Consider the following 22,989-nt stretch of genomic DNA (forward strand, 5'->3'; position numbering starts at 1 on the left):
CGCGATTGTGGTTTATAAATGTCAATAAAGAAAACGATATACACTAGAAAAAGAAAATGAAGTTTGAAATGTTGAATCCTCTTTCTACAAGGCATCCATTGTTAGTTATGCTCAAAGCTGCTTTCTTGAGCCTCATAGATATCATGTAATTTAGCAAATATGACTCTTTTGCATTCTGTATATTGAATGATGTAGAAACAAGTACTCATTTGTTATCCAAATTCTATTGAAAAGGAGCCTCTCTTGTACTAATTACAGTGTACAATCAAGTTTCAATGCAGATTCGAAGCCAATGCTCAAATAAATCAGCCTTTTTCGTTTTGCTGAACTCGTCTTCTTTTCATTAGAAATACCTATGGATGGTCTTACCTGATTTCGGTATGATCAGGCCTACATTGGGTCATTCCAAAAAAAAAAAAAAAAAAACAACAGGTTTACTGCAAAAATATTGAGCGAGTACGCAAAAATGTTTATAAAGTTTTTCGTTCATATCATACCATTTCTATAATACAACTGGCAAACAAACACCTTGAACAAAAACTAGAGTATTTGGCTGTCATTTTGAGTATTTGGTCTGGTCAATAGCTCCATTTTTCATCTTGAAGCGTCATATAGAAAATCAGAAGTTGTCAAAATGAGATTTTTCCATGAGTAGTACCCTTTGATTTTATGTACAAATAGGCTTTTTGCTCCTCTTATATGGTTATACATACCTGTCTAAATGTCTGTTCTTTTGATGAATCATTGGTTAAATCAATGCATCAAGAGAATTAAGACACTTGTCTAATAGACAAACTACATTCACTTCAAAAGGTGCAATATTCTTTTGCATATGATCCAATGAAATCAATGTTCCCTCGCAACCAAAAACAAAGAATTGATATGTATACCTCATGAAAAAGACTTCCTCTCCCTCTCTCTCTTATTGATGTCTTCTGGGCTATTTCTTTGATTAATGCTCCCATCTTAAAGTACAAGTGCCTTCTTCGGGAGTTTTCAGTTCCACTTCATGGACAGAATACACTACGTAGACAATAATACAATCAAGAAATGCAAGATATGTGTTAGCCATTCCACTTGCTTTAGGGAGAACTATGCCTGAGACATATCGAATCATTCTTTAACACCTCTAACATAGCCAGCAATGAATTAGTAAAACACAGAAAAAAGAGATAATGTTGATGGGTAATTGTTTATCTTTTTGTCGGTTTAAATAATCTAAAAGGGGGTTCTGTATCAAATTCTTTTGACTATAGTGAATTTGTATTGTTGTTTTGCATCTTTTCATATTCTTGTTTCTTTGCTAGTAACATGGCTAATCTTTGCTCCTATAAATAAAGTTAATAAATAGAAACATAAATACCATCTCTACCTTTGACTTGATCTTGTACATTTCTAAGAAATAAAAGCCTGCTACACCACCTGCAAAGGCACCAAAAGAAACTGCTAATGCTTTACCGAGTTTTGACATGAGTTTAAAAGGATAAAGAAAAAGAAAAAAAAAAGAAATGGCATGCCTGCCAGATGATAAGGAGTTCAAGTTCCGATCAGGCTTTGTTTTTTTCCATGTCTAAAGCATTTCCTCACGATCCCTCTGATCCATTTCAACAAAACACAACAAGTGAGGTTAGGCTATTGTTCAATATGAAAAGACACTTATAATATAATTAGAATAGTGATATAGTCTTTTGGCCTTCTTCTGATACAAGTAAGACAGTACCAAGATGGAATCTAAAAACAGTGGAAGAAGAACACGAACAAGCAAAAGTGATAAGTAAATTAGGTAAGCAAGCAAGCATTCTGATCAACACATACTTATATATTTAAGAGTCTAAAATTGCTACTATCAAATCAAGAAGTGATGCGTACTATACACAGCAAAAAGTGTATGATCAGATCCAAATCAATAATGATGATGAACAAGAACAAGATATTGAAGAACAAGAAGAAGAAGAAGAAGGGCTACCTTTATTATGGAAGAATAAAGCAATACCTATAGACCAAGTATCCAAGAAATCAGAAAGTCAATATACAACACACTGGTGCTGTTGTTATTTTTTATAGAGTAATTTTACATGGTAAATACATAAATTGTGCTTTTAGTACACACTTTAAAGTTTGTGTTGCTCAGTCTCATTCTTGACGCTGCACTAATTAAAAATTAGGTTAGCATTTTGTTTGGATAAACAATTGTTTACCTTTCTTCTTGTATGATGTCAAATCAACTGTGTCTTGAGAAGTAAAACATGCAGTATAAAGTAAGAGTAACTTGTATGAAGAATAAGTATATATGCACACATACAACATATATATATATATATATACACGTACCATGGCCATCATCATACAGACAAAGTTGTCAGAAGGAATACGATCCAACTTCTTTTTTAATTCGAGGTTCTGTGTTTGTAAATCTTGAATTTGATCGTAAAGTGCCTTGTTTGTATCTAGTAATTCTTTGCGCTGATCTTCAAGGGCAATCAAATGTTCTCGTTTCCTTTTACGTGAAAGTAGCGCGGCTGCTCTGTTTTTGATCAATCGCTCTTGTCGTTTAGCTATGACTGCTGCCTTTTGAGGATCCTCAGCCATATATTTTTCAGGAATCTCTTTCTCGACCTCTTGCTGTGTCTCTTTGATATGTTGAAAAGCAGGCAAAATGGGTGCTAATTGTTTAAGAGGAGCAGGGGCAATGACGACAGGAAGACCTTGGAGAAGAGGAGGAGTTGTGTTGCGACCTGTATCGCGCTTTTTACGTCCACGCTTTTTTCTGGACTGCTCAGTCTCTGAAGAGGATGAAGAATAGGTACTAAAGGCACCAGGAGAAGTAGGTTGTGGTGTTGAGAAATAAGATGCAGAAGAAGGCGAGCATGTCATTTCATTGTAGAATGTAGCTTGGTTTTGTGCAGCCCATAAAAGTGACACATCATTTAAAAGAGGCGTGGTAGATGGAGAAGAAGATGATGAAAGATATTGCCAGTCAGTTTCTTCTATTGGGTATTTCTGTTCATGAGTCCAAGATGTGGTACTTGTAGCCATACATTCTGAATTAAGATATGACATAAGTAAGTCATCTTGATCTTCTAATGTAGGTTCTGTTTTAATATGTTTGTGTAGCAAATGAGACATAATGATAGAAAAAAAGAGAAGGAAAAAGAGAGAGAGAGAGAGAGAGACAGAAAGAAATAAATCACTAAATGCTACATAACTTTAAACAAGCTTAATGTGAACTAATTTGGAATTCATCTTTCTTGATATCGTCAGTTGCATCAAACAAAACAAACAAATAGTATAAAAAAGAGGTGTCATCGTATTCTCCTTAATTTTTCTTTTTTTTTAAGCTTCAATTTGGAGAAGCATTTGTTTATATGTGAGGCACCATTCCAGCATAAGTCTGAGTGAGCTTTTTAGTTCAGTCAATGTGGGTGACTGAGTCTGTGTCTTGAGTTCTTCAATTACCATGACTGGTTTGTCTTTATAGGTACTAATGGCATACATGAGTGGTACATACACACACACAATATCAACTTACACATGCGGGTGATCTGATCCTGCTTTTGTTCCATGCTTTAGGAAATGGTAGTCAAGTGCATACACATTACATACGATAAATACATCTTGTATACAGAATTCAATCACTAATTCTTGTTTTAAAGGTGGACTAAAAAACTAGTGCCTATTAGTACATGATATCAAGAATGTGACAAGTTACTTTTGGATGGCAAACTTTATATGGAAACAAGGAGGCTTCATTAGGATAATCAAATGCGTGAAGTGCACGGTCTATAAATTGATACATATCTTCTAAAAGCTAAAAGGGTCATTAGAAAGGAATGTAACCATTGACACAATACCTCAATAGTTGTTTGCTTGAAAGAAGGGGCTTTATAGTCATGTATTCTACTGATAGCGAGGGAGAGATAGTTTGTTGCTTGTTGTGCCTAGACAATATAAATACAGAAGGATTCATTTGTTTAAATGATACCTGTTCTAAAAAATAAGGCACTGAGTCTGTGATAGACGCTTTGATAGGTGATTCTTGATGATAATTAGCCATTTTAATTGATAGATCCTATATGGTATACTTGAATATACAAATCAATCACCAATGACAACTTACAGCTTTTGTTATAAAAGACCCAGTGACTGTGATAAACCCTTTCATAGCCTCATTCCTGTTGATGAATATATGGATTATACAAATATGACTTACTGAACTAAGGGCAAAGAATCAGATTTAGCTAGCAAAGTATAAGTATACACAAAGTATATCAAAACGAATTGATTTACTCGAACTCTTTAGAATGCTTTTGCTTTCCTATCATGATAATCAACACAGAAAAAAGAAAAGAATAAGCGGTGTCTTACTTGCAGGCGAATCTTTAGTTTCTCCAACATGAGTGGAATGATGTCCTGAAGTAACCACTCTCTTTGCTTGACCTAAATATATGTAAATATACACGAGTGGGTCTTGTTGGCTTACAGCTGTTTCTTTTTCTTCTGTTTTATGCATGGTTGAGTCGAGATAGGAAAGAAAAAGAGAAATCACAAAAAAGTCACGTATTTCTTGCCATGAAATGATACATTCTGAAAAAAAAACAAACAAGCTATGTTACGTCACATACTGTCGAGAAGGACATAGAAAGAGTGCTTGCTAACTAACTTGGATCATGATATTTGCTTTTTGTGTAATTTTAATGTAAAACAATGAAAATACGTTCTAATCAATTGCTACCTTTTTATTGGTGGAAATCTTTTGCGTGCATTACAAAAGCAACTTGACTGACCTACATACCATCAGTGTATTGAAATGAATATGATACAGTCTTAGAGTTAGTCGAGTAAACAAAACACGTCAATATGACTTGTATGAATGCTAATTTCATTGCACAAATGAACTCTTTCTTTAATAAGGAATAGGTAAAAGTCCTAATGATACACATCCTTCTTGACAAGCACGATGTGCTCTTGCACAAATACTGGTAGAATAAAGCTGTCTTAGTCCAGATATCCATACACTAAGAGAACCAACAGTCCCTTCACATGCTATAAATGCACCTATGCACCCTGCTTGACAAATACCATAAGCTGAAACGAACCCAATGAAACCAAATACTACAACAATTTCAGAATTAAACTTGACCATTGTAAGGAAAAAAAAAGCACAAAAAAAAAAGATCATTTTCAGTGTGTATGTATAACAACACTAGATCAATGTAATTAATCAGTTTATTGTCTACTTCTTATGACGTCTAAACAAGTTTCTTGAAAGTGATCTTCAAATCATGACGGTATTTGACTATGATGTCATCCTGTCGTCGATCGAGCATAAAACATAGATAAAACTCGATTTGATTCTCTTCTTTTTCTCTTCTTCGTTATCATATATATAAAAATGAATTACGTGAAAGGAAAGATTGCTGAAAACTTACATGTACCAGAACTTGTTGATACTGTGCGTGCACATGGCACCAAATACTTTTATTCATACAGCAAGCAATATCCTTACATGCGACAAACATTGCCTACCAACAATATGACAGATAGTAAAAGAAAGAAGTTACTCAAGAAAATTGAAAGAATTTCCCATTGGCTAGATAATGCCGTGCCTCATTCGCCTATTCCTTTAGGTCTTGATTCCATCTTGGTAAGTAGTATAACATAAAAAAAAAGAAAAAGAGCAAGATACTCATCGTCTATAGGGTTTCATTCCTGTCATTGGTGGTTCCATGGGCGGTTTGTTCGCACTTTATCAAGTTTATTTGTCAACCACATTTGGTATTCCACTCTGGTTGTTTATGCATATGATTTTGAATATTATGATTGATTTTGTGTTCAGTTTAATACCAATCCTCGGTGGCTTTCTTCATATGTTCTACAAGGCGAATATTTACAATTATGAGGAATTGAGAGACTATCTTGATTCACCTGAGTATTTAGAAAGAGCACAGCTAAGAGAAAGAAAGACAGCACAAGATGATATTGCACCAGGTGAAATCACTTGGACACAACTCGGAAAAGACATCAAAGGCTATTTACCTATTGATTCGATTACACAAGCAACCAAGAGAAGTAATAGCTTTAAAAAGTAGTTATTTTTAAATAAATTACAAATATAAGCATTTAATTTGTTGTGCAATAAGATATGTGTCATCTATACGCCACAGAGAATATATAGAAAAAGGGGTTTTGCGTACTTTAAACTTAAAAATTATGATTTCATCTCTCAAAAAGAAACGTATGAGTTTATTAGAAACGTGTTCCATTTGTCCGCAGTTCGGCCGAGGTGTGAGAGTGGTTGGGATTTAGAGAGAGATCTTTTTTTAAAGTTTAACGAAACATTTCTTATTTAGGTGGCCGACATGTCAGACCCAGAAATGGTAATTTGCTCCATTTTATAGTACTATTTCTTTTATACTGCTACAAGTAAAAGACATTGCACACGCACACACACACACACACACACACATACACACGCACTTTAAAGAAAGAAAGAGGAAATGCGAATTTTCAGTTTTTTTCCAAAAAAAGAAACAATGAAAGACAGGTAAAAAAAAAGAAAAGGGAGGATAAACAATGACAGGAACAATAACGTGCAAGAGAGGGAGTTGCTGCGAAACTTTTGGTCAATTCAAGCATTTCTTCACCTAAGGGGGTCGTACCATACTCAGTTGCCCTACAGCGTAACTATAGCAACCGTGCACCCAGAGTCAAATAACCTGACGCACCTCTATAGTTGGAGAATCGTGGAATTGTTGTGACTCATGATGGGGTTTCACAAAATTATAAATTATTTTTATTTGCTGCGCAAATTCGGTCTGATATAAAAAGAAAGAAGCTAAGACGATTTCGTCTTTTTCTTTTTTTAAATTATATCTCTCTTCTCTTCTCTTTATACCCTTTGGTCATTTGTAAAGAAGAGACTTTATTTATTTATTTATTTCATCGTGTCTTCATTGTATTCATCTGTATTTAATCGCATACCAATCAACATGACCTGCCCTTCCAACTTCAACTATCAAGAACTTCAAGACTTCTTGTTTGAATCCCCTATCAACAACACTCAACCTTCCAAGACTGAAGAATTTGACTTTGCCAAAGTGTGGCAAGGATTGAATGGTGAGTATCAAGCAGTTTCGTCTGAATTTGTTCAAGCATGTAAACTGATTGTCATAAAAAATGCTATAGCCAAATCAATTGAAGATATGGATCAAAAGCAAAGTGCTTTGTCTGCCTTTGTTGGCGACATTACACCTGCTGCAGCTGCTGTTGCAGCTGCTGATGAGTCTCCTATGATGGACACTCCCTTTTTAGACAATTCATGTATGAACACACCTTTTACACCTGCTACTGTCTTCACTCCCAGCCTAGGACAATTCCAAAACTCACCTTATTATTCACCTTACATTGAATCCTTTGGTGTGGGAAATCTTTCTTATCAAGACGATATTCAAGTAGCTAAATACTTAAAAAACGATATTTCTTGGCAGCCCTCTACAATGATGTCTCAGACACCTTTAGTCTCTTCCACTGATTTATTGAATTCTTTTGAATTCAATGGTGAACCCTCTCAGTTGTTATTAGACTCTTCCAATAATAATATATCAACTGATGAGTCTTCTGACTTTCTCTTTCCTCCTCTCCCTTCTGAAAACAATCAACAAGACACAACCTCCTATTCCTTAAACACGAACTTCAATTCACAAGAACTTGATGCCACCAACTTGTTTGATGATTGCTTTTTCGACATTCAAGAAGAAACTGTCTTCCCTGAACAACTCTCTAACAAACGCAAGACAGAAGACGATAAGCCCAACAAAAAGAACAAGCGTGTGAAAATTTCTTCTTCCAAAGCCGTGAAAAACGACCAAGATCAACGCAAATTCGAATGCGATATATGCCATGCTACCTTTAACCGTCGATACAATCTCGGTACACATGTCAAGACACATGACAAGAACAGAACTAAGGCCTTTTCATGTTCTTTATGTCAAAAGCCCTTTGACCGTAAACATGATTTATCTCGACATGTTTCTACTGTCCATAATGGTGAACGTGCTTATAGCTGTACAGAATGCCCTTCTACTTTTTCCAGAAAAGATGCTTTAGTGCGACACCAAATTCAAAAACACAATTATGAATCTTAAGCCTCCCTTTTATGAAATCCTCTTTATATGTTTCCCATTTGTAAATTACTATTTTTTTTTTTTTTGTATTATGTAAATATATAAAAAATAAACTGCATTCAAACAACAATTAAAATTGCCTGTGAACATCTTGTATTTCTTCTTTTTCACCATGTTCAAAGATAAACAAGTTCTTGTGTAATGTTGGGTCTAGATGATCAGGAAATACATAAACACAAAGAATAGGTGGCATCACAACAAGTGTAGGAGGATGAGATACCATGTATGAAGATGGATAAGTAGGATAACCATACCATACTAGCTGCTGGTGTTGTGAAGTCAACATGAAACGATGGTCCGGCATCATGACAATTTGACGATGTGCTTGTAGTTTTTGCTTTAATGCTGTTAATATATGTCTTGTTCGTCTTGAGAAAAGACGACATCGTATTAGAAATGGTAGGCCTTTTTGCTGTGCTTTTTGAGGGTCAAATGGTTGTGTAAGCAACATTATGCTGTGAAGAAAAAAAGAAGAAGTGTATTTTTCCCTTGAAGCGTTTTATATTTTTTCTCAAATAAAAAAAAAAGGTTATTTGTTTTGATTAAAAATCATTATGATATTTTTTATTAATACAGTTTAAAGCATGACTAAACCAATCTTGTGCTTAGGAACATCAGGGCATCTCCAGTTATACATGTAGTAATTCAAATAGCCATCACCATTACCAAACTTTTGTTCTTCAACAAATTTTGCATTGTCCATTAAATCAAGTGTGTTTACAACATCAAAATCAGCCTATAAAAACAAAAGTTTAGAATCATGCTATATTTATACAACAAATACCTTTTTAGCCAAGACCAACGCATCCGCAATCAGTTGGTTTAATCTTTTTGCAATCAACTTTTCTTTTTCTTGTTCATCCAATTCATCAGGAACAGTAACTGCATAATAAAACATGTATGCAGCATTCAAGGTAGAATGCTTAGGGTTACCAATAACAGAGCTTGGAAGAGAGTAGAACGAAAATACGTCTGTAATTTTCTTGTCTTCTTCAACCACATAACTCCAGACAACCTTCTCATGAGGCAAGACCCAATGTTCAACATCAGCGTCTGTTTCAAACACAGGAGCAAAATCAAAGCGAGCCAAGTACTTGTTGAGCAATTCACGGACTTGAGGAGCATCTTCTTTACGCATTTCTCTTAATCCAGGTGTACTTGTCTTTTCAGGTACCTTGTAATTCTTGATCATACGAGATAGAGTGGATCTGGGTGGAACACGGGAAAAGTTGCATTCAACTAATTTCTTGGGGTTAAGAGAACGATGATAGTAGCTAGATTCATAAGTCAACATTGCATACACATCACTACGATACTTACCGACATGTAGATACAGGTTTGGGAAGAACAACACCACCTGTGTAAACAGCCTGAAAGACACCTTCAAGGTGACTTCTACGTGTAATTTCCTTAATGAGCACTGGTGCTAAACGCTTTGATCTCAATTTTTTGTGGACACATAAAAAGTTGATTTCTGTCAAATGATGGATACTAAAAGCCAATTGAATAATATGTACATCATCTTCATTGACTTACGTTTCATAAGTTCTCAAAGCAACAGGTACACCACTAATAAAAGCCACAAGCTTCTTGTTAGAAGCAACACGAACACCGAGCAGCCATGATTGTTTCCAGTTAGGAGGTAACAAAGCCCTAGACTCATGGTTATTTTTGTGTTTACGCGTTACACTGCTACTTACCACTTGAGGAATTCGGCAGAATAATCGAATCTAAACTGAGCGTCATCATCCTCGACATAATTGAAAGTTAAGAGATCATAGAGTTCTTTGACCTGAAAATGATGAATGGTACGCGTCAATCAACTATAAACCTACTTGTTTTTCATCTGTCATATCAATTTCACACCATTCAAATTCTTTGGGTAAAGACATGGGTTCCTTTCTAATTTCATCATAAGGCGTATCAGGCTCAATAGGGCCAGATTCGACAATATCTTCCTCTACACGCAAAAATCAACATAAGGACTTTACCACACACGACTTACCATAAGCAGGCACAGGTTGGGTCTTCCAGAACTGGTGACTACCGAGATCTTTTTTTCCAGTTGTCTTTATTTTGCCGCTTCTTTCTAATAAAGCCATACTTTCCATCATTTGTCGAAGTTGTGCTTTTAAAGCTTCAGCTTGTTGAGGGTCTGAAGGACCAGCAGCAGCAGCAGCAGAAGGATTTTTCATCAACTGCTTGACTTTTTTACTTGAGACAAGTTTATCAACCTTTTTGGCTAAATCTTGGATTTCTTTTTCAGTAGGTGGTTGCTTATCGTCAGACATAGTTTTATAGAAGAAAAAAAGAGAGAGAAAGAGAAAAAGAACCTGAAGGAATAAAAATTGAAATGTGATTTAATTTTATTGGCTTGTGTGACTTTGTGATTGAAGGTGTCTTTGTGAACAAAGATGCTGTCTTTCTAAACAAAATATTTGCCAAATCAAGGAGAACGTCATTGTTTGTTACAAGCAGAAAGAAATTTCCTTTCAAGTAAAGCAACACATCATTTCTGCATAAATATATAAAAAAATCTTTGTATAAAGCGAATTCAATTAGTGTGCAAAATAGATTTTCAATGTTTTACAGTTTTTCTTTTCGTCTATTTGAGGTCTCTAAACTCTGTTTTGATGAACAGTTTTTTTTACTAATAAAATAACCAGTACTCAATCATTTGGGAGCTAAATAATCTTCAGATAACTTGGTCGGTTTGTATTGAGGAAAAAGAGCTATCTCCTTGCCTTTTAGCTATAGTATCATTCTCTTGAAACTTTTTTTATCTTGAGAATTTGACATTCAGTAGTATTGCTGTTTTCAGTAACGTCATCATAGGGATAACGGTAAAAAATGGTCAAAGAAGATGATATTATTCAGGTCATAAAAAAAATGCCCATCTCTCCTTCTTATCCTTTAAAGGCGCTGCTTTCACTGCTGAAACGCAGGTTTAGGCTATAAATAGATGGACTACACTGTTTGTGCGATTTTTTCTAAAGAGTTGCGAGCTGCACATAGTAAGGAGACGCTGTCTGTGCATTTTTTTTTCTATGAAAAACTAAGGCCTGTCATTTCAAACCACAAGGATAATAAACATTGTATGTTTAAGTGAGAGAGCTACCAGACAAATAGGCGCTTTAGCAGCAAAAAAAAAAAAAAAGGGACAATTTATTCTAGTCATTATCTTTTTCTTAAACGAATGAAGGAGTTGTAAAGCCTGTTTATACCCGCATAAACACTATAAATACCTAAAAACAGTGTTTACTAACACTCATAATGTCTTTGGAGTTGACTTGGCCCGAAACAAAACCAAAAGACATAACTCACGAAAAAAGCTCATTTTGAAAACGTTTGCTCTTCTTTTGAACGCTATAGGACGAAAAACAGAGCTATCGACAAGTTTTCATACTCAAAATGTACGCAAGTCGCTACAATCTTTGGTCAAAGTGTTTGCATGCCAATTATGCTATAGAGATGATGAGATATGAGCAAAAAAAAAAAAAAAAAAAAAAAAAAAAAAAAAAAAAAAAGGAACCTTGAAAACGTTTTTACACATCAGCGCGATATTTTGACAGAAAAACTGCTATGTTCTTTAAATCAATAAATTCAAAAAGCAAAGATTCACACCTTTTTTATTGTAACAAAGCTCAATAGCTGCGTCTTCATCCAACTCTAACCAAAAGCTCGATTTTTGATGTAGCGGCAACAAGAGTTGGCGTTACCTTCCATTTTCAGTCTCCACCACAAAGCCAACCTACATATCTTATGTCCAACTACTTCACATTTACATTATAGATCCATGTTCTTTGGAACACACAATGTCATTTAGTATCTTTTATGGCTCCATTGATAACAGGTTCGAGATGACATTCAGGGTAAAAATGCTCAAAACAGGGCTTAAGCGTGCCATTCTTTGATGCGCCATTGCTCGACAACTACATGATCAACAAGACTTCTTTTTTTTACTTGAAACATGTTTTCTCGAGTCCAGAAATCGAATGGTATTATTGGTTTGATAACTGGATGAAATTCGTTTTTTTTTACTCATAGGAGATTTTCAAGGGCTGTTGATGAAAAAAGTCCATCAAAAATCTTTGGAGTGTCAAATTGACCCAATATAGGTCTGATCCAACCGATGTGAGATGATACCATTTCTAGGTACTTCTAAGAAAAAGAAAGAGAGTTTACCAAGGTAAAAAGGTCAAGCAAATTTGAATATTGTCTTAAAATCCGTATTTAAAGATCATTGCACATTATAACCAGTATAAAAGGGGCGCTTTTCAGCAGATATTTAGTATAGAGTTGGTGTTTAACTCTACATCGCTCAATGCGCAAAATATAATTTGCCATATACTCTCAATTCCAATTTGACTACTGACTTTTTCTATAACAAAAGATGCATCCAACTCAAAAGGTACATTGTCATTTGCATGCTTTAACAAAATCAATGGCATGCTTTGTTGAGAAAAACACTAACCATTAATGTACATGTATACATTCAACTCAGAGAATGTCGTATTGTTACTACATGCCATTAGGATTATTTTATTGACTATCAAATTTATTAAGATATATATGTATATGTACAAGGTCGACAACCACAGCATCAGATAGACTAAAAAGAAGCAGGTCTAACAAGTGATTACATTTGGAGCTATAATGTGTTCCAAATCAGAACAAATCTACGTCAAATACAAAGTTTTAGGACTGGAAACCAATCAAAGTCCGCTGCTCATTGATCATGGCCTTTTGATAGCAAGATATAGCATGGAGGAACATAGGTGAATATAGGTAAGCATGGATGAGCGGAATAATAGAAAAAATGTGTATGTTTTGGATTTTCGAAACAAGATCTTCAACAATGGTTAAATAAGCTTAATTCATTCAAGTCAATTAGAGCTGGTACCTACGCTGTTTTGTTTTGTACATCGGAATTGTCAAATCCGAAAGGATTAATAGAAGATAGCCTATCTTCGTGTTTAAGATATATGGGCGAATCACATTAAGCCACTGCCTTTCCAATTACTTCTCTTCTTTTTGATGTATAGGCAATATCAAAAGGTGTTTCATTAACAATGTATACTGATGGCCGTTATTTTAAGACGTCCATCTGTCATGTTGCTGAAGCTAAACGTCTCTCCCAAAGTTTTTTTTTTTTTTTTTTTTTTCAACTGAGCACAGAGGTTTTTCGAAAATCAAAACCTGTTCCTTGGAATTTAAAGAAAAACCGGTCTTTTGGCATTGGAAGAAATAAAATTGTAGGTAAATGACTTCATTATGCACATCGAAGGATAAAACTATAGCCACGTAAACAGAACAAATTTAGTAATGCGCAGAGCTGCCTTATTCGTCGACCACCCATATTTATACTCCACCTTGTTGATTCACCAAAGAACATGCCACTTTTTTTGTAAATTTACCGGACCGGACAGCCACTGATGAGTTATTTTCCAATCATATTCAACTAGGGTGAATAAGCCAAAGTATATTTAAAGACAATGTTGAATGTTTCTTTACGCTTTTTCTCTTTTTTTTTTTCATTTTTTACTACATATTATTCATTATGACCAAATTCTTAACTCCTGAACAAGCTCAAACTAGAGACAAGATCTTTTATACCAGTGGTGCTAAGGGCGCACTTATAGGTCTTGGTATTGGTGCTGCTGCTACAGCTTTCGTTCTCAAAAAATCTCCTGAATTCAGAGCCTTGAGTAGACCATTGCAATCTATTATGGCTGCTTCCAGTAAGTTGTATAGCTAAAAGAGGGAAAATGAATTGACACATGGGGATAGCCACTACTGCTGGTTTCTTGTTTGCTTCTGACAGAGCTGCTACTGAATTTGAAAACCATGAACTTGGTTATGCTGATGAAGAAATGATTAATAGCTTACGTAGAGGTACAGCTGTGAAGGAAAACGCTTCCACATTTGACAGATCTATGGAGTACTTGAACAAAAACCGTTGGTCTGTTATTGGTAAGTAACCTTATAGATAGTATCTGAAGACATACTGATGTAATATGTAATTTTTTTAGGCTTATCTTGGGCTGTTTCTATGGTCGGTGCTTTGGGTATTAGCTTTTCCAACAGATACCTTACTACACAACAAAAGCTTGTTCAAGCTCGTATGTATGCTCAAGCTGTAACAATTGCTGTCTTGATGGCTTCTGCTGGTGTTTCTATCTATGTTGGTGATGATGGAAAGAACCACAAAGAAGAACCTGACCCACAATTGAGAGCTGTACTTGCTCTTCCTTCTGAAAAGGCCTCTGAACCCAAGATGGTCAAGCAAACTTCAGACTAAAACTCCTCCACACACAACACATTTACTATAGATATCTTGTACAAAGTGCTTTTTTTTGTTTCATATTTTTGTAATAAATTTTTTTTTGACTCAAAAATAACGGAACTTGTCGGTACAAATGAAGTCGGGTTTTAATCATAAAAATCAACTGTGCGCGTTGATCTCTACTGCACTTGTTTGACATAATAGTGATGGAATTCAAATATGATGAAGGATTTGTAAGCAAAACCTCTTCTAGAATACTTTATGTATTCTCCGCCAATCGTGTAACTCTTTTTCTGTCTTGTTCAAAAACAAAAAGTTTATTAGTCAAGATGGATTGATCTGATCTCTATTCAGTCCAACCTCACTTAGGACCTTCAGAACACCACCAAAAAGATCAGCATTGTGCTTGCGTCTCCAAATAAATTCAGCAAGCACCCAAGGTATCATTTTTCGTGTTCTCAGACGTGGAACACAGTTGATTTTTATAACATTTCAAAGACCTACACATGTATATAAGCAGCCATAATGACAGATTTAAATATATTCTAATTATCTTTTACAGTATTGGTATGAATACCATCCTCAGCGATAAATTCACGAGAATGGTTTACAACAGCCTGTTCAAGATCGAGAGCTAAGTCTTCGATTCGGTTATGACCTGACCAGTAATCGGTATGAACAATGCTTCCTGGCTTGATATGTTTTCTGATCATATCAAGAAGAGTTATACTGCTGCGATTAGGTACCGTGAGCAAGAAGCGCTTACGCTGAGGAGTCAACTCTACTCCTCCTACTATCCAAATACCTTCTACGCGATGACCACAATGATACTTTCTTTTGCCAAACTTTGACTCATTAATCTCCACTACTACACCTGGGCCACCGATTCGAGTATCATCTAAGAAGATATCTTCTTGCATCACTTGATATCAATCATTTAGAACTGAACGAACAGTGGCAGCATCCAACCGAAGCGATTGCTTAATTTGGCCCTTACGAAGCTTAAGAGTCCAGCCTCAAAGAATTGGCAGATTGTTCTTCAGTCCACATCATCTGTCATAAAAGAAGCTCCCATCTCTAACAGAGAGCTCAGTTCCATTACAACATTTTTCTTGGACAAAGGTATTAGGTCCAGTTGCAACTTGGATCATCTTGCCATGACATCTCCAACAAGAATGCTGATCGTCTCAAATGTAGAGCTTCATTGCACTTTTATGATCACTATGGCACAAAAGAGGAGTATGGTTATAAAACTTGTAATTAAAGAAGGCATCTTCACTTCTTTTCAGGGCAGTCACGTTCACTTAGTGTACACTAGTACCTTCTATGATGCTTTATGTCATTAACAAAGTGCCTTTTCTTTCCTCTCTTCACTTAAATGTCTACAGATCTTCCATTTATTAAGAATGTCTGACATTGGATAGTATTAATTTTTAGTTACAAACTTTCCTTCGCCTTATAAGATTCATACAAGTATTTCCAATTAAGCTAATGAAGCCAAATTTATACTGAAAATGTGCAACAGAAATAATATAAAAACGCAATATTAACATGTAGCTCAAAAGTGTTTCATTTGTATAATAACATGAGCTGTAGATTAGTATAAAAAAGCTAAAGTAAACATGAAAGGAAAAACAAGAATAACATTACGGTAGTACAGAGTGAATATCATGATCTTTAAATCAAATATCTGTAGCATGTATCCTAAAATATCAAAAAAACAAAGCAAATAAAAAATAGTATACCAATCAAGATTGAAGTAAAATCAATGAGATTTCTTCAATACTGTCATTTGTATAAATCCTTTAGTGAAATAAGTTTCTACTATGTTCTCTTCTAGATAGAACATACAAAGAGCTCTTTTGCTTTATAAAAAGAATTCAATGGTGTCTATTAGCGGGTTTCAATGATAATAAAACGTATTGCCAGCAATTATATATGAATAGGGCCTTTCTGTTTCCTCTTTTTCTCAAGACATCTCAAGGTAAAACTACTCAGAAGACAAAGAGCAAAAAAAAAAAAAGAAGCTCTCTCTTCTATCTCGTCCAATAAATGCATAATTTTTCCAGTAAAAATGTATCAATTTTAATTTCTTGCTAATAGGTGAGAGAGAGATCTATTTCAAGTGCTTTGTCATGACAGGGTTCTTCTTTTCATGAATTTGAGCTTGGCCTTCTGGAGAACCAGGAATTCTCTTCTTCAAACCCTAATATTGGCTGTTAGTCATGCTAGATGATGAATTCATCATTTACCAATTTCTCGAAAACACATGTGTTCATGGCAGTTTCGGGAGTACGACAAGCGAATAAATCTTGGTTGTTGTTCTCTAAACATCTCCAGTGTGCTTCAAATTCCTTTCCACAGTTGTTTCTAAGCTTGGTGATTCTAACACAAGTCAATGCATTGCTCTTGTCTATAGTCGCACTTACAAGTCAATAGCACAACGAGTAACCTTTCTACCCTCAGCAAGACAATGCTTAGGATCGTTGTTTTCGTTCTTGCAGAGCATGAAATCATCATTGTATTCTCTGCAGTACTCGCCAATAAAGAAAGAGGCACTTTTTAAAGGTGCTGATGTGAGACCAACTTCTTCCACCTTAGGAACTGATTCAGGAAGAGGAGTAGGATCAACAAATTGGTTATGTGTGAAAGTGGCTTCTTGTTGGGCAGACATTATGTTGGGTAAAAGTGGGGGGTTTTTTCTATTAAAAAGGAATGTTTAGTTGTAAGTCTTTCTCGGCGCGTTTGACATTCTATTTACTTGTACTGTTAAAGGCAAAAAAAGGCACAAGAAATGTTGGTTTAAAGCTTTGTATTGAATCCCCCGCACCAAAAAAAAAATCTTTTTGCACGATTCCAAGCAACATAAGAGAAAACAAGTGACGTAAGCAAGAAGCGGATAAGTACACAAGTTCCGCAACAAATCTTTCACTATTTTTTGAAAAAAAAAAAGATGTGATTGACCTGAATCCATTATCAAGAGTGATTAAGGAGCTTAGAAGTGTCCCATCATTATTATGGGTATTTGCGGATCAGTGTGGACATTTTGGGTTACAGTGATCAGAAGTTAAATGCATGATTGACGTGAAACTGGACATACTCGAAATATTGGTCATCATTCGTTTAATTGTTATCTTACTTGTTATTATTTAAGCCATGAATATACAACGAAAATCAATAGCAAATCTTCATGGTAATGGTCCCATGGCAACACTTGTTTCCATCGAAATTCTGCATATGGATGAACCAACCTATTCCTTTTTCAGCTATTTTCTGTGCCTATCAAAAAACAAAAACAAAAAAAAAGGTTATCCATACGACGGTCAATTTTAATTGAAGACCTTGAAACAAACAATGGGCCTGACTCATGTTGAGGCTTTCATTTGCAGCATTCTTTGATATAAGGTCATTGTGTTACATAGAAAATGCTTTTTTTTTAAATAGAAAAACTCGGGCATGTATTGAAGAAACAATCCTGGCTCCTGCTGCATTATTTTCTCGCTACCAAGATGAATTATTTGAATGCAATTCAAACGCCTTTCTTAAATTGTGCATATAAACAACGATAATTTGCTAACGAATGAGATGTTGAAATAAAATACAACACAACTTCAAATTTAAAAGAGAAAAAAAAGTATGCACTTGCTTTTAAATTTGAGTTCATCTGATTAACCTTCTGGATATATTTCAAGGAATTAAAAAGGGCTTGAAACAAGTGTGAAAAAAATTGATTGTGAAAACCTTGCTTCCGAAGAATAAAGTTCGCTTATGCATATCATTTCTGCAAAACAAAAAAGAATTGTTTATTTGTTTTTTTTTCTCTTTAAAGGATAATTTGTACACACTTTCAAATTGTTTCTCTTGTTAAACACATCTCAAATGATGTTAACAAAATGAAGACATAACGGCACAGAACCGGTCTTTCTGTCGTTCGGATCAATTCATTCATCATATCAAATGTCGACAGATCCGTATAATCACATGATCATCAAACGCACTGTACAAACAATGTTTCAAAACAATGGCAAACAAGAAAATTTGTCCAAAATTGGGTCATTAGAGATAATTTTGCCTTTTCTCTTGCACTACCGATATTTTGTATATAAAAGGGACTCAAATTCTTTATGTTACAAAAATATACAAATTTCTTCTTTCAAAATGATGATGGTTAACACTGCTTCCCCAACTACTTTAACATTCAAATCTAGTCCCGAGCCTTTGTTGTCTTTTATGGTTCACAATATTGATGATCTTGTTCGATGCTCGAAAGAAAGAATATACTACCAGCATATGCTTTTGCCAGATTTACCCAAATTCATCAAATTAGTTTATCAAAAGTGTCGTTTATCACCTACTGTCTTGGTCATTGGGTTAATTTATCTTGAGCGTCTCAAGAAGAATTTGCCGCAACAAGCACAAGGAGGTAAGCAGTAAAAGGGAAGATAAACACAGGTTACTTATTCTATTTATCTAGAATACGATACACCCTACAAATTATTCTTGGCTGCTATGATTGTTGCGACAAAGTACATTGAAGACTATAATTCCCATGCAACGTCGATCTATAAGATTGTATCTCCGCTATATACTTCAAGAGAATTAAATGAAATGGAACGAAGTTTCCTGGGTGTTCTAAAGGTATGTACTGCTGCATACTTAGCCACGTTGTATTAATATATGCACGATAGTTTGATCTTTATGTAGACATCTCTGAAATGGACCGTTTTGTAGATCAACATCAAGAATCACTTGAGTTGGAACTGCTATTCATGGCCTAGATAAAGAAGGAAAAAGTCATTCATCATTGTACATATCCATATCATTATCTTATTATGTAATTGCATCCCATCTTGTACCAATAAATCATCATTTTAAATTCAACCATATATATTGTTACACTAAAGTAAATGTATTTGAAAGCATGGATCATTCTATGGTTCTTATCTCGCAGTAAAGGGAGAGAGAAAAAAAGGGGTAGCATTTGTTTGTGTTTTTAAATATGACTTTAAAAAGAAATAAAAATGTCCTTTTTATGGGAAAACAATACATAGTAGCCTTTTTGCCGCGTAAGTATCCGCGAATGTTTGAATTCACTCATGTGTACATAGTTTGATGGGTTTCAAGGCGTTTCACAGTAACAGAGCTAGACGTCTTCATGACTTTCATGGATATGAATATAGCTCATATTCGAGTATAAAAAAGGTGATTGGATTGAAGGAATCGCTTTCTATTTAGGCCAAAGACAGTTTCTTTATGATAGTCATTGAGACATGATCCATCAGCCAATGCTGACTTGGTTGAGTTACCCAAGGCACTTTGTATGTAGTGCAGGAACACTTTAAAAAGTTATTGTACCTATTTATGCTTGGGCCTACTTTGATGCATATACAATCTGTTTCAAAGCAAACAACATGGTAGTGTTTCGGTCTATTATGCATACGCATACTCGTAAGCGAAATGTTAAAATATATTTTACCAATCACTGGTTTTCAGTTGTTCTCAAGGAGCTCATCTTCTTTTATGGTTATTTCAGCGCCAGTATCTTGCATCAGAACACAAAAAACCAGCATAAAGAGACACTGGAGAAGGAATTGAGCTATTTTTATGAGCTTCTTTTTACTATAAACAAATTTTTTTCTTGAAAAAGTACGCTCGTTACTCTTAGAAGTGCCAAGTACTATAGTATCATTTGTTAGCCTATATCATTTCCATCAAATGATGCTAAAATAACTATCCGTTTACTAGTCAATATCTACCGAGATAGGCCTCTTTTGTACTGATTACAGTGTACAACAAGCTTTGATTGAAAAGTTGAAGGCAATGCACAAATCTAGTCAATGTTTCATCTTGGTAAACTCGCTTTCTTTTTCCTGGAAGTACCTAGAAAGGGTCTTATCTGATTTCGATTGGATCAGGCCTACATTGGGTTATTCCAAAAAAAAAAAAAAAAAAAAAAAAATGAATTTCACCTAGAAGCCAAGTCGATGGTGCCATTTGATTCCTAGACTCAAAAGGACATGTTTTAAGTGAAAAAAAGGATTGTCTTGATAGTGCGGTTGTCGAGCAATGGTCTATCAAAGATTGGCATGTTTAAGCTGTGTTTTGAGCATTTTTGCTCTCGATGCCATATAAAATGTGTTAGCCATGAAATTTTAAAAGCTACTTTGTATTATTTGGGATGTCAAAGGGCATTTAAAAGTAAGAATAGGGTCGATTTATATTGCAAATGTGGAATGAATGAACATAGAACATACATGTTGGCAGTATGCGAAGATTGAAATGGGACATAAAACCAGTTCTTGCCGCTACATCAAAAATCGATCTTTTGCAGAAAACTGTCTGAAGACACGGCTTTGGGTTTTAGAGCAATAACAAAAGTTGTAATTTCTAAGTTTACTGATATAAAAATCACATCAAATCTGCTGCTAAAATATTAAGTGAAGAAGCAGAAACGCTTCTGAGGTTTTTCGTTCATATCGTACTATGAAAATAAAATAGTACGACCGGCAAACAAACGCTTTAAACAAAAACTAGAGCGTTTGAAGGTCATTTTAAATATTTAAGCTTGTCGATATCTTTATTTTCCGACTTGCAGTGTCGAACAGAAGAACAGAAGTTATCATTTTTTTTGTATGAAAAAATAAAATCATCCTATAAATGGAAACTAGTGTATGTGAAGCAAAGTGACTAGCCATATGAAATATCTTTAAAACAATGCTTTTGTGGAAGCATTCAGTACGATTATATGAGTCTTATATAATCCCAATAAGATAGCCGTCATCTGGACTACCCCTTAATATGTCCTAAAAAGGATATATTAAGCGTTTCGTTCGTTGCTCCTGAGAGTCAGTACTCTTTATATCTTGTCTTGTTCAATGCTACAAATGGCAATACCAATACCACAAGTAGAGGACATCATTTCAAAATGTCTTCAATTACCTGGTACTTGACACAATTGTTGATACCTAAGAGATACAACCTTCCACAAGGGATTATAGCAAAATATGGACCACCACCAAGAGTGACCAGGCCATCTTACTAAAAAGTTCTTTAGACGAAAAAAAGTGAAGTTGTCAAATTAAGGATTTTGATGAATAGTACTCCTTGGATCAAAGTGATTTTTAGCCATTTTTAACAAATCGCTTTTTTTGGCCCGAATCAACTCTAAAGGTGCCATAGATGTTAGTAAACATTGTCTGTGGTTATCTAAAGCATTTATGTGCGTATTCAAAGGATTTATATGGCTATTCAGTCCTGTCTATATGCCTGTTCTTTTGATAGATCATCAGTTAAATCAATGCACCAAGAGAATTTAAACATTTGTCTAATAGATAAACTGCATTCACTTCAAAAAATACATTGATTGAAATAGGGAATAGCCCGAGTTTTAAATAGAGAATCTACATAATGATCCATTGTGATAAACCTTTTATTAAAAAATGTTTAATGCCATCGAAAGAAGCAAGTGTGGCCTTTATGCCAAGTTCAAATAGAGGGAATGCTGGTACTACCATGATGGTTTTTCACTGGGTGAGATTGCCTACAAGATTGATATGCCCTTCAAGACTGTACGAAGCACTGTTGACCTCATCAGGAATTCAGAAACACCTTTGTTGGAGCAATCTAACTTCAACATCTGTAAAGGAAACGTTGTCGGTTATCTTCGTGCGCCGAGCTTTCTTTCCTATTGTGCAGTCCATAAAACTGCTTTTACGACGACTCGCAAGAAGAATTGCTTGAAAAGGGCTCGTGAACATATTGGATAGACCGCAGTTCAGTAGGCTCATGTCTTATGGCCTGATGAATCTCGTCACACTGTTGAAGGAGCCGATGGTGTTACAAGAGCTCTTCAAAGACAAGATGAGCATTACGAAGAAGGGCTCACAATCCCTAGAACCAGGTGGAGATAAAGGGATCGTGATGATCTGGGGCTGTTTTAGAAAGGTGGTGTTGACCCTCTTATGGCTATAGAAGGCTCGATGGCTTTCCTCTATTTGATGAGGCATTTGCTGATGTTTCAAAAAAAAAAAGCCATCTGCTAAAAATGGTGAGTGATCTCAAACCATTCATGCGCCGTATGAGATGATAATTAAACTGATTCATCACTTCATTTTGATAGGGGAGAGACGAAACTGTTGTGAGTCAAACAAGATGAGCACTATGCTTTAGCAGACACTTATAGAAGAACACCGGTTCTAGCATTGATACTATTTTCACTCTTCCTCGCCTGGACCATATCGAATTCTTTGTTTTGAAGTATTTGATGGCCCAGCATATGCCGATTTTGAGCATTTTCTGGATGATAGAAACAAGATGATCAAGAATCTCAAGTTGACAACGAAGCACATAGCCTCTTTAAGAAACAAAAAAAAAATGTCTTCTGGCTTAGTTTCTTTGAAGCTTTATGGATTACAGGTAAACAGTAAGTATATCAGTGATGAATATATATCTCATATGGTATTATGCTCGTTCTCTTTCCATTTCTTTTTTCTCTGTCTAGAAAAGGAAGTGATTGTTTAT

General features: G+C 35.1%; 12 protein-coding genes across 12 annotated transcripts; 6 read left to right on the forward strand and 6 right to left on the reverse strand.

The window, feature by feature from the left end:
• Positions 1–1,250: 1,250 nt before the first annotated feature.
• On the reverse strand, positions 1,251–1,471 carry B0P05DRAFT_584878 (uncharacterized protein; the record flags this gene model as incomplete). Its single annotated transcript, XM_051582396.1, has 2 exons — positions 1,251–1,328; positions 1,373–1,471. The coding sequence occupies 2 exons, from the start codon at positions 1,469–1,471 to the stop codon at positions 1,251–1,253; spliced, it is 177 nt and encodes a 58-aa protein (XP_051437260.1).
• Positions 1,351–2,215, forward strand: B0P05DRAFT_369828 (uncharacterized protein). The gene is made up of 3 exons (XM_051573660.1): positions 1,351–1,626; positions 1,672–1,783; positions 1,829–2,215. The coding sequence occupies exons 1-3, from the start codon at positions 1,525–1,527 to the stop codon at positions 2,062–2,064; spliced, it is 450 nt and encodes a 149-aa protein (XP_051437261.1). The 5' UTR covers positions 1,351–1,524; the 3' UTR covers positions 2,065–2,215.
• B0P05DRAFT_531768 (uncharacterized protein) lies at positions 1,855–3,222 on the reverse strand. The gene is made up of 3 exons (XM_051577015.1): positions 2,332–3,222; positions 2,199–2,268; positions 1,855–2,150 (listed from the first exon to the last, which is right to left on the reverse strand). Exons 1-3 carry the CDS (start codon positions 3,124–3,126, stop codon positions 2,134–2,136), a joined length of 882 nt encoding a protein of 293 aa, XP_051437262.1. The 5' UTR covers positions 3,127–3,222; the 3' UTR covers positions 1,855–2,133.
• B0P05DRAFT_531791 (RAVE subunit 2/Rogdi) lies at positions 3,113–4,847 on the reverse strand. The gene is made up of 9 exons (XM_051577016.1): positions 4,481–4,847; positions 4,366–4,437; positions 4,288–4,315; positions 4,211–4,238; positions 4,118–4,172; positions 3,983–4,069; positions 3,852–3,938; positions 3,710–3,808; positions 3,113–3,666 (listed from the first exon to the last, which is right to left on the reverse strand). Exons 1-9 carry the CDS (start codon positions 4,508–4,510, stop codon positions 3,526–3,528), a joined length of 627 nt encoding a protein of 208 aa, XP_051437263.1. The 5' UTR covers positions 4,511–4,847; the 3' UTR covers positions 3,113–3,525.
• Positions 4,848–5,159, reverse strand: B0P05DRAFT_531801 (uncharacterized protein). Its single transcript, XM_051577017.1, has one exon. The coding sequence runs from the start codon at positions 5,141–5,143 to the stop codon at positions 4,904–4,906; it is 240 nt and encodes a 79-aa protein (XP_051437264.1). The 5' UTR covers positions 5,144–5,159; the 3' UTR covers positions 4,848–4,903.
• A 211-nt stretch (positions 5,160–5,370) lies between these two features.
• Positions 5,371–6,124, forward strand: B0P05DRAFT_531802 (uncharacterized protein). Its single transcript, XM_051577018.1, has 2 exons — positions 5,371–5,644; positions 5,700–6,124. The coding sequence occupies exons 1-2, from the start codon at positions 5,393–5,395 to the stop codon at positions 6,087–6,089; spliced, it is 642 nt and encodes a 213-aa protein (XP_051437265.1). The 5' UTR covers positions 5,371–5,392; the 3' UTR covers positions 6,090–6,124.
• An 892-nt stretch (positions 6,125–7,016) lies between these two features.
• Positions 7,017–7,754, forward strand: B0P05DRAFT_453087 (uncharacterized protein; the record flags this gene model as incomplete). The annotated part of the gene is made up of 1 exon (XM_051573909.1): positions 7,017–7,754. A coding segment is annotated over one exon (738 nt), but the record flags the coding sequence as incomplete, so codon positions are not given.
• A 120-nt stretch (positions 7,755–7,874) lies between these two features.
• On the forward strand, positions 7,875–8,042 carry B0P05DRAFT_441738 (uncharacterized protein; the record flags this gene model as incomplete). Its single annotated transcript, XM_051573760.1, has 1 exon — positions 7,875–8,042. A coding segment is annotated over one exon (168 nt), but the record flags the coding sequence as incomplete, so codon positions are not given.
• Positions 8,043–8,715: 673 nt separating this feature from the next.
• B0P05DRAFT_531807 (acyl-CoA N-acyltransferase) lies at positions 8,716–10,554 on the reverse strand. The gene is made up of 7 exons (XM_051577019.1): positions 10,189–10,554; positions 10,019–10,143; positions 9,884–9,975; positions 9,720–9,836; positions 9,504–9,674; positions 8,968–9,457; positions 8,716–8,919 (listed from the first exon to the last, which is right to left on the reverse strand). The coding sequence occupies exons 1-7, from the start codon at positions 10,472–10,474 to the stop codon at positions 8,761–8,763; spliced, it is 1,440 nt and encodes a 479-aa protein (XP_051437268.1). The 5' UTR covers positions 10,475–10,554; the 3' UTR covers positions 8,716–8,760.
• Positions 10,555–13,647: 3,093 nt separating this feature from the next.
• On the forward strand, positions 13,648–14,581 carry B0P05DRAFT_531818 (uncharacterized protein). The gene is made up of 3 exons (XM_051577020.1): positions 13,648–13,924; positions 13,974–14,156; positions 14,216–14,581. The coding sequence occupies exons 1-3, from the start codon at positions 13,744–13,746 to the stop codon at positions 14,482–14,484; spliced, it is 633 nt and encodes a 210-aa protein (XP_051437269.1). The 5' UTR covers positions 13,648–13,743; the 3' UTR covers positions 14,485–14,581.
• Positions 14,582–16,585: 2,004 nt separating this feature from the next.
• B0P05DRAFT_465394 (uncharacterized protein) lies at positions 16,586–17,143 on the reverse strand (the record flags this gene model as incomplete). Its single annotated transcript, XM_051574267.1, has 3 exons — positions 16,586–16,675; positions 16,722–16,854; positions 16,899–17,143. The coding sequence occupies 3 exons, from the start codon at positions 17,141–17,143 to the stop codon at positions 16,586–16,588; spliced, it is 468 nt and encodes a 155-aa protein (XP_051437270.1).
• Positions 17,144–18,633: 1,490 nt separating this feature from the next.
• Positions 18,634–19,143, forward strand: B0P05DRAFT_465375 (cyclin domain-containing protein; the record flags this gene model as incomplete). The annotated part of the gene is made up of 2 exons (XM_051574264.1): positions 18,634–18,892; positions 18,944–19,143. 2 exons carry the CDS (start codon positions 18,634–18,636, stop codon positions 19,141–19,143), a joined length of 459 nt encoding a protein of 152 aa, XP_051437271.1.
• Between the last annotated feature and the right edge of the window lie 3,846 nt (positions 19,144–22,989).

This window comes from Gilbertella persicaria, assembly GCF_025201335.1.
Source record: "Gilbertella persicaria strain CBS 190.32 chromosome Unknown B0P05scaffold_9, whole genome shotgun sequence".
Classification (NCBI taxonomy): domain Eukaryota; kingdom Fungi; phylum Mucoromycota; class Mucoromycetes; order Mucorales; family Choanephoraceae; genus Gilbertella; species Gilbertella persicaria.

Bases quoted from the DNA above. Each gene is read 5' to 3' on its own strand.
- B0P05DRAFT_531802 (XM_051577018.1), top strand. From the start codon at position 5,393: ATGAATTACGTGAAAGGAAAGATTGCTGAAAACTTACATGTACCAGAA. The intron at 5,645-5,699 runs GTAAGTAGTATA...CATCGTCTATAG, and splicing joins TAGGTCTTGATTCCATCTTG to GGTTTCATTCCTGTCATTGG.
- B0P05DRAFT_531801 (XM_051577017.1), bottom strand. From the start codon at position 5,143: ATGGTCAAGTTTAATTCTGAAATTGTTGTAGTATTTGGTTTCATTGGG.
- B0P05DRAFT_369828 (XM_051573660.1), top strand. From the start codon at position 1,525: ATGATAAGGAGTTCAAGTTCCGATCAGGCTTTGTTTTTTTCCATGTCT. The intron at 1,627-1,671 runs GTTAGGCTATTG...TAATATAATTAG, and splicing joins AACAAAACACAACAAGTGAG to AATAGTGATATAGTCTTTTG. The intron at 1,784-1,828 runs GTAAGCAAGCAA...TATATATTTAAG, and splicing joins AAAAGTGATAAGTAAATTAG to AGTCTAAAATTGCTACTATC.
- B0P05DRAFT_531807 (XM_051577019.1), bottom strand. From the start codon at position 10,474: ATGTCTGACGATAAGCAACCACCTACTGAAAAAGAAATCCAAGATTTA. The intron at 9,675-9,719 runs GTAAGTCAATGA...ATTGGCTTTTAG, and splicing joins GCTTTGAGAACTTATGAAAC to TATCCATCATTTGACAGAAA. The intron at 8,920-8,967 runs GTATTTGTTGTA...TTGTTTTTATAG, and splicing joins CGTTGGTCTTGGCTAAAAAG to GCTGATTTTGATGTTGTAAA.
- B0P05DRAFT_531791 (XM_051577016.1), bottom strand. From the start codon at position 4,510: ATGCATAAAACAGAAGAAAAAGAAACAGCT. The intron at 4,316-4,365 runs GTAAGACACCGC...TTATCATGATAG, and splicing joins AACTAAAGATTCGCCTGCAA to GAAAGCAAAAGCATTCTAAA. The intron at 3,809-3,851 runs GTATTGTGTCAA...TGACCCTTTTAG, and splicing joins TCAAGCAAACAACTATTGAG to CTTTTAGAAGATATGTATCA.
- B0P05DRAFT_531818 (XM_051577020.1), top strand. From the start codon at position 13,744: ATGACCAAATTCTTAACTCCTGAACAAGCTCAAACTAGAGACAAGATC. The intron at 13,925-13,973 runs GTAAGTTGTATA...ACATGGGGATAG, and splicing joins ATCTATTATGGCTGCTTCCA to CCACTACTGCTGGTTTCTTG. The intron at 14,157-14,215 runs GTAAGTAACCTT...TAATTTTTTTAG, and splicing joins AAACCGTTGGTCTGTTATTG to GCTTATCTTGGGCTGTTTCT.
- B0P05DRAFT_531768 (XM_051577015.1), bottom strand. From the start codon at position 3,126: ATGTCTCATTTGCTACACAAACATATTAAAACAGAACCTACATTAGAA. The intron at 2,269-2,331 runs GTACGTGTATAT...TCTTCATACAAG, and splicing joins TCTGTATGATGATGGCCATG to TTACTCTTACTTTATACTGC.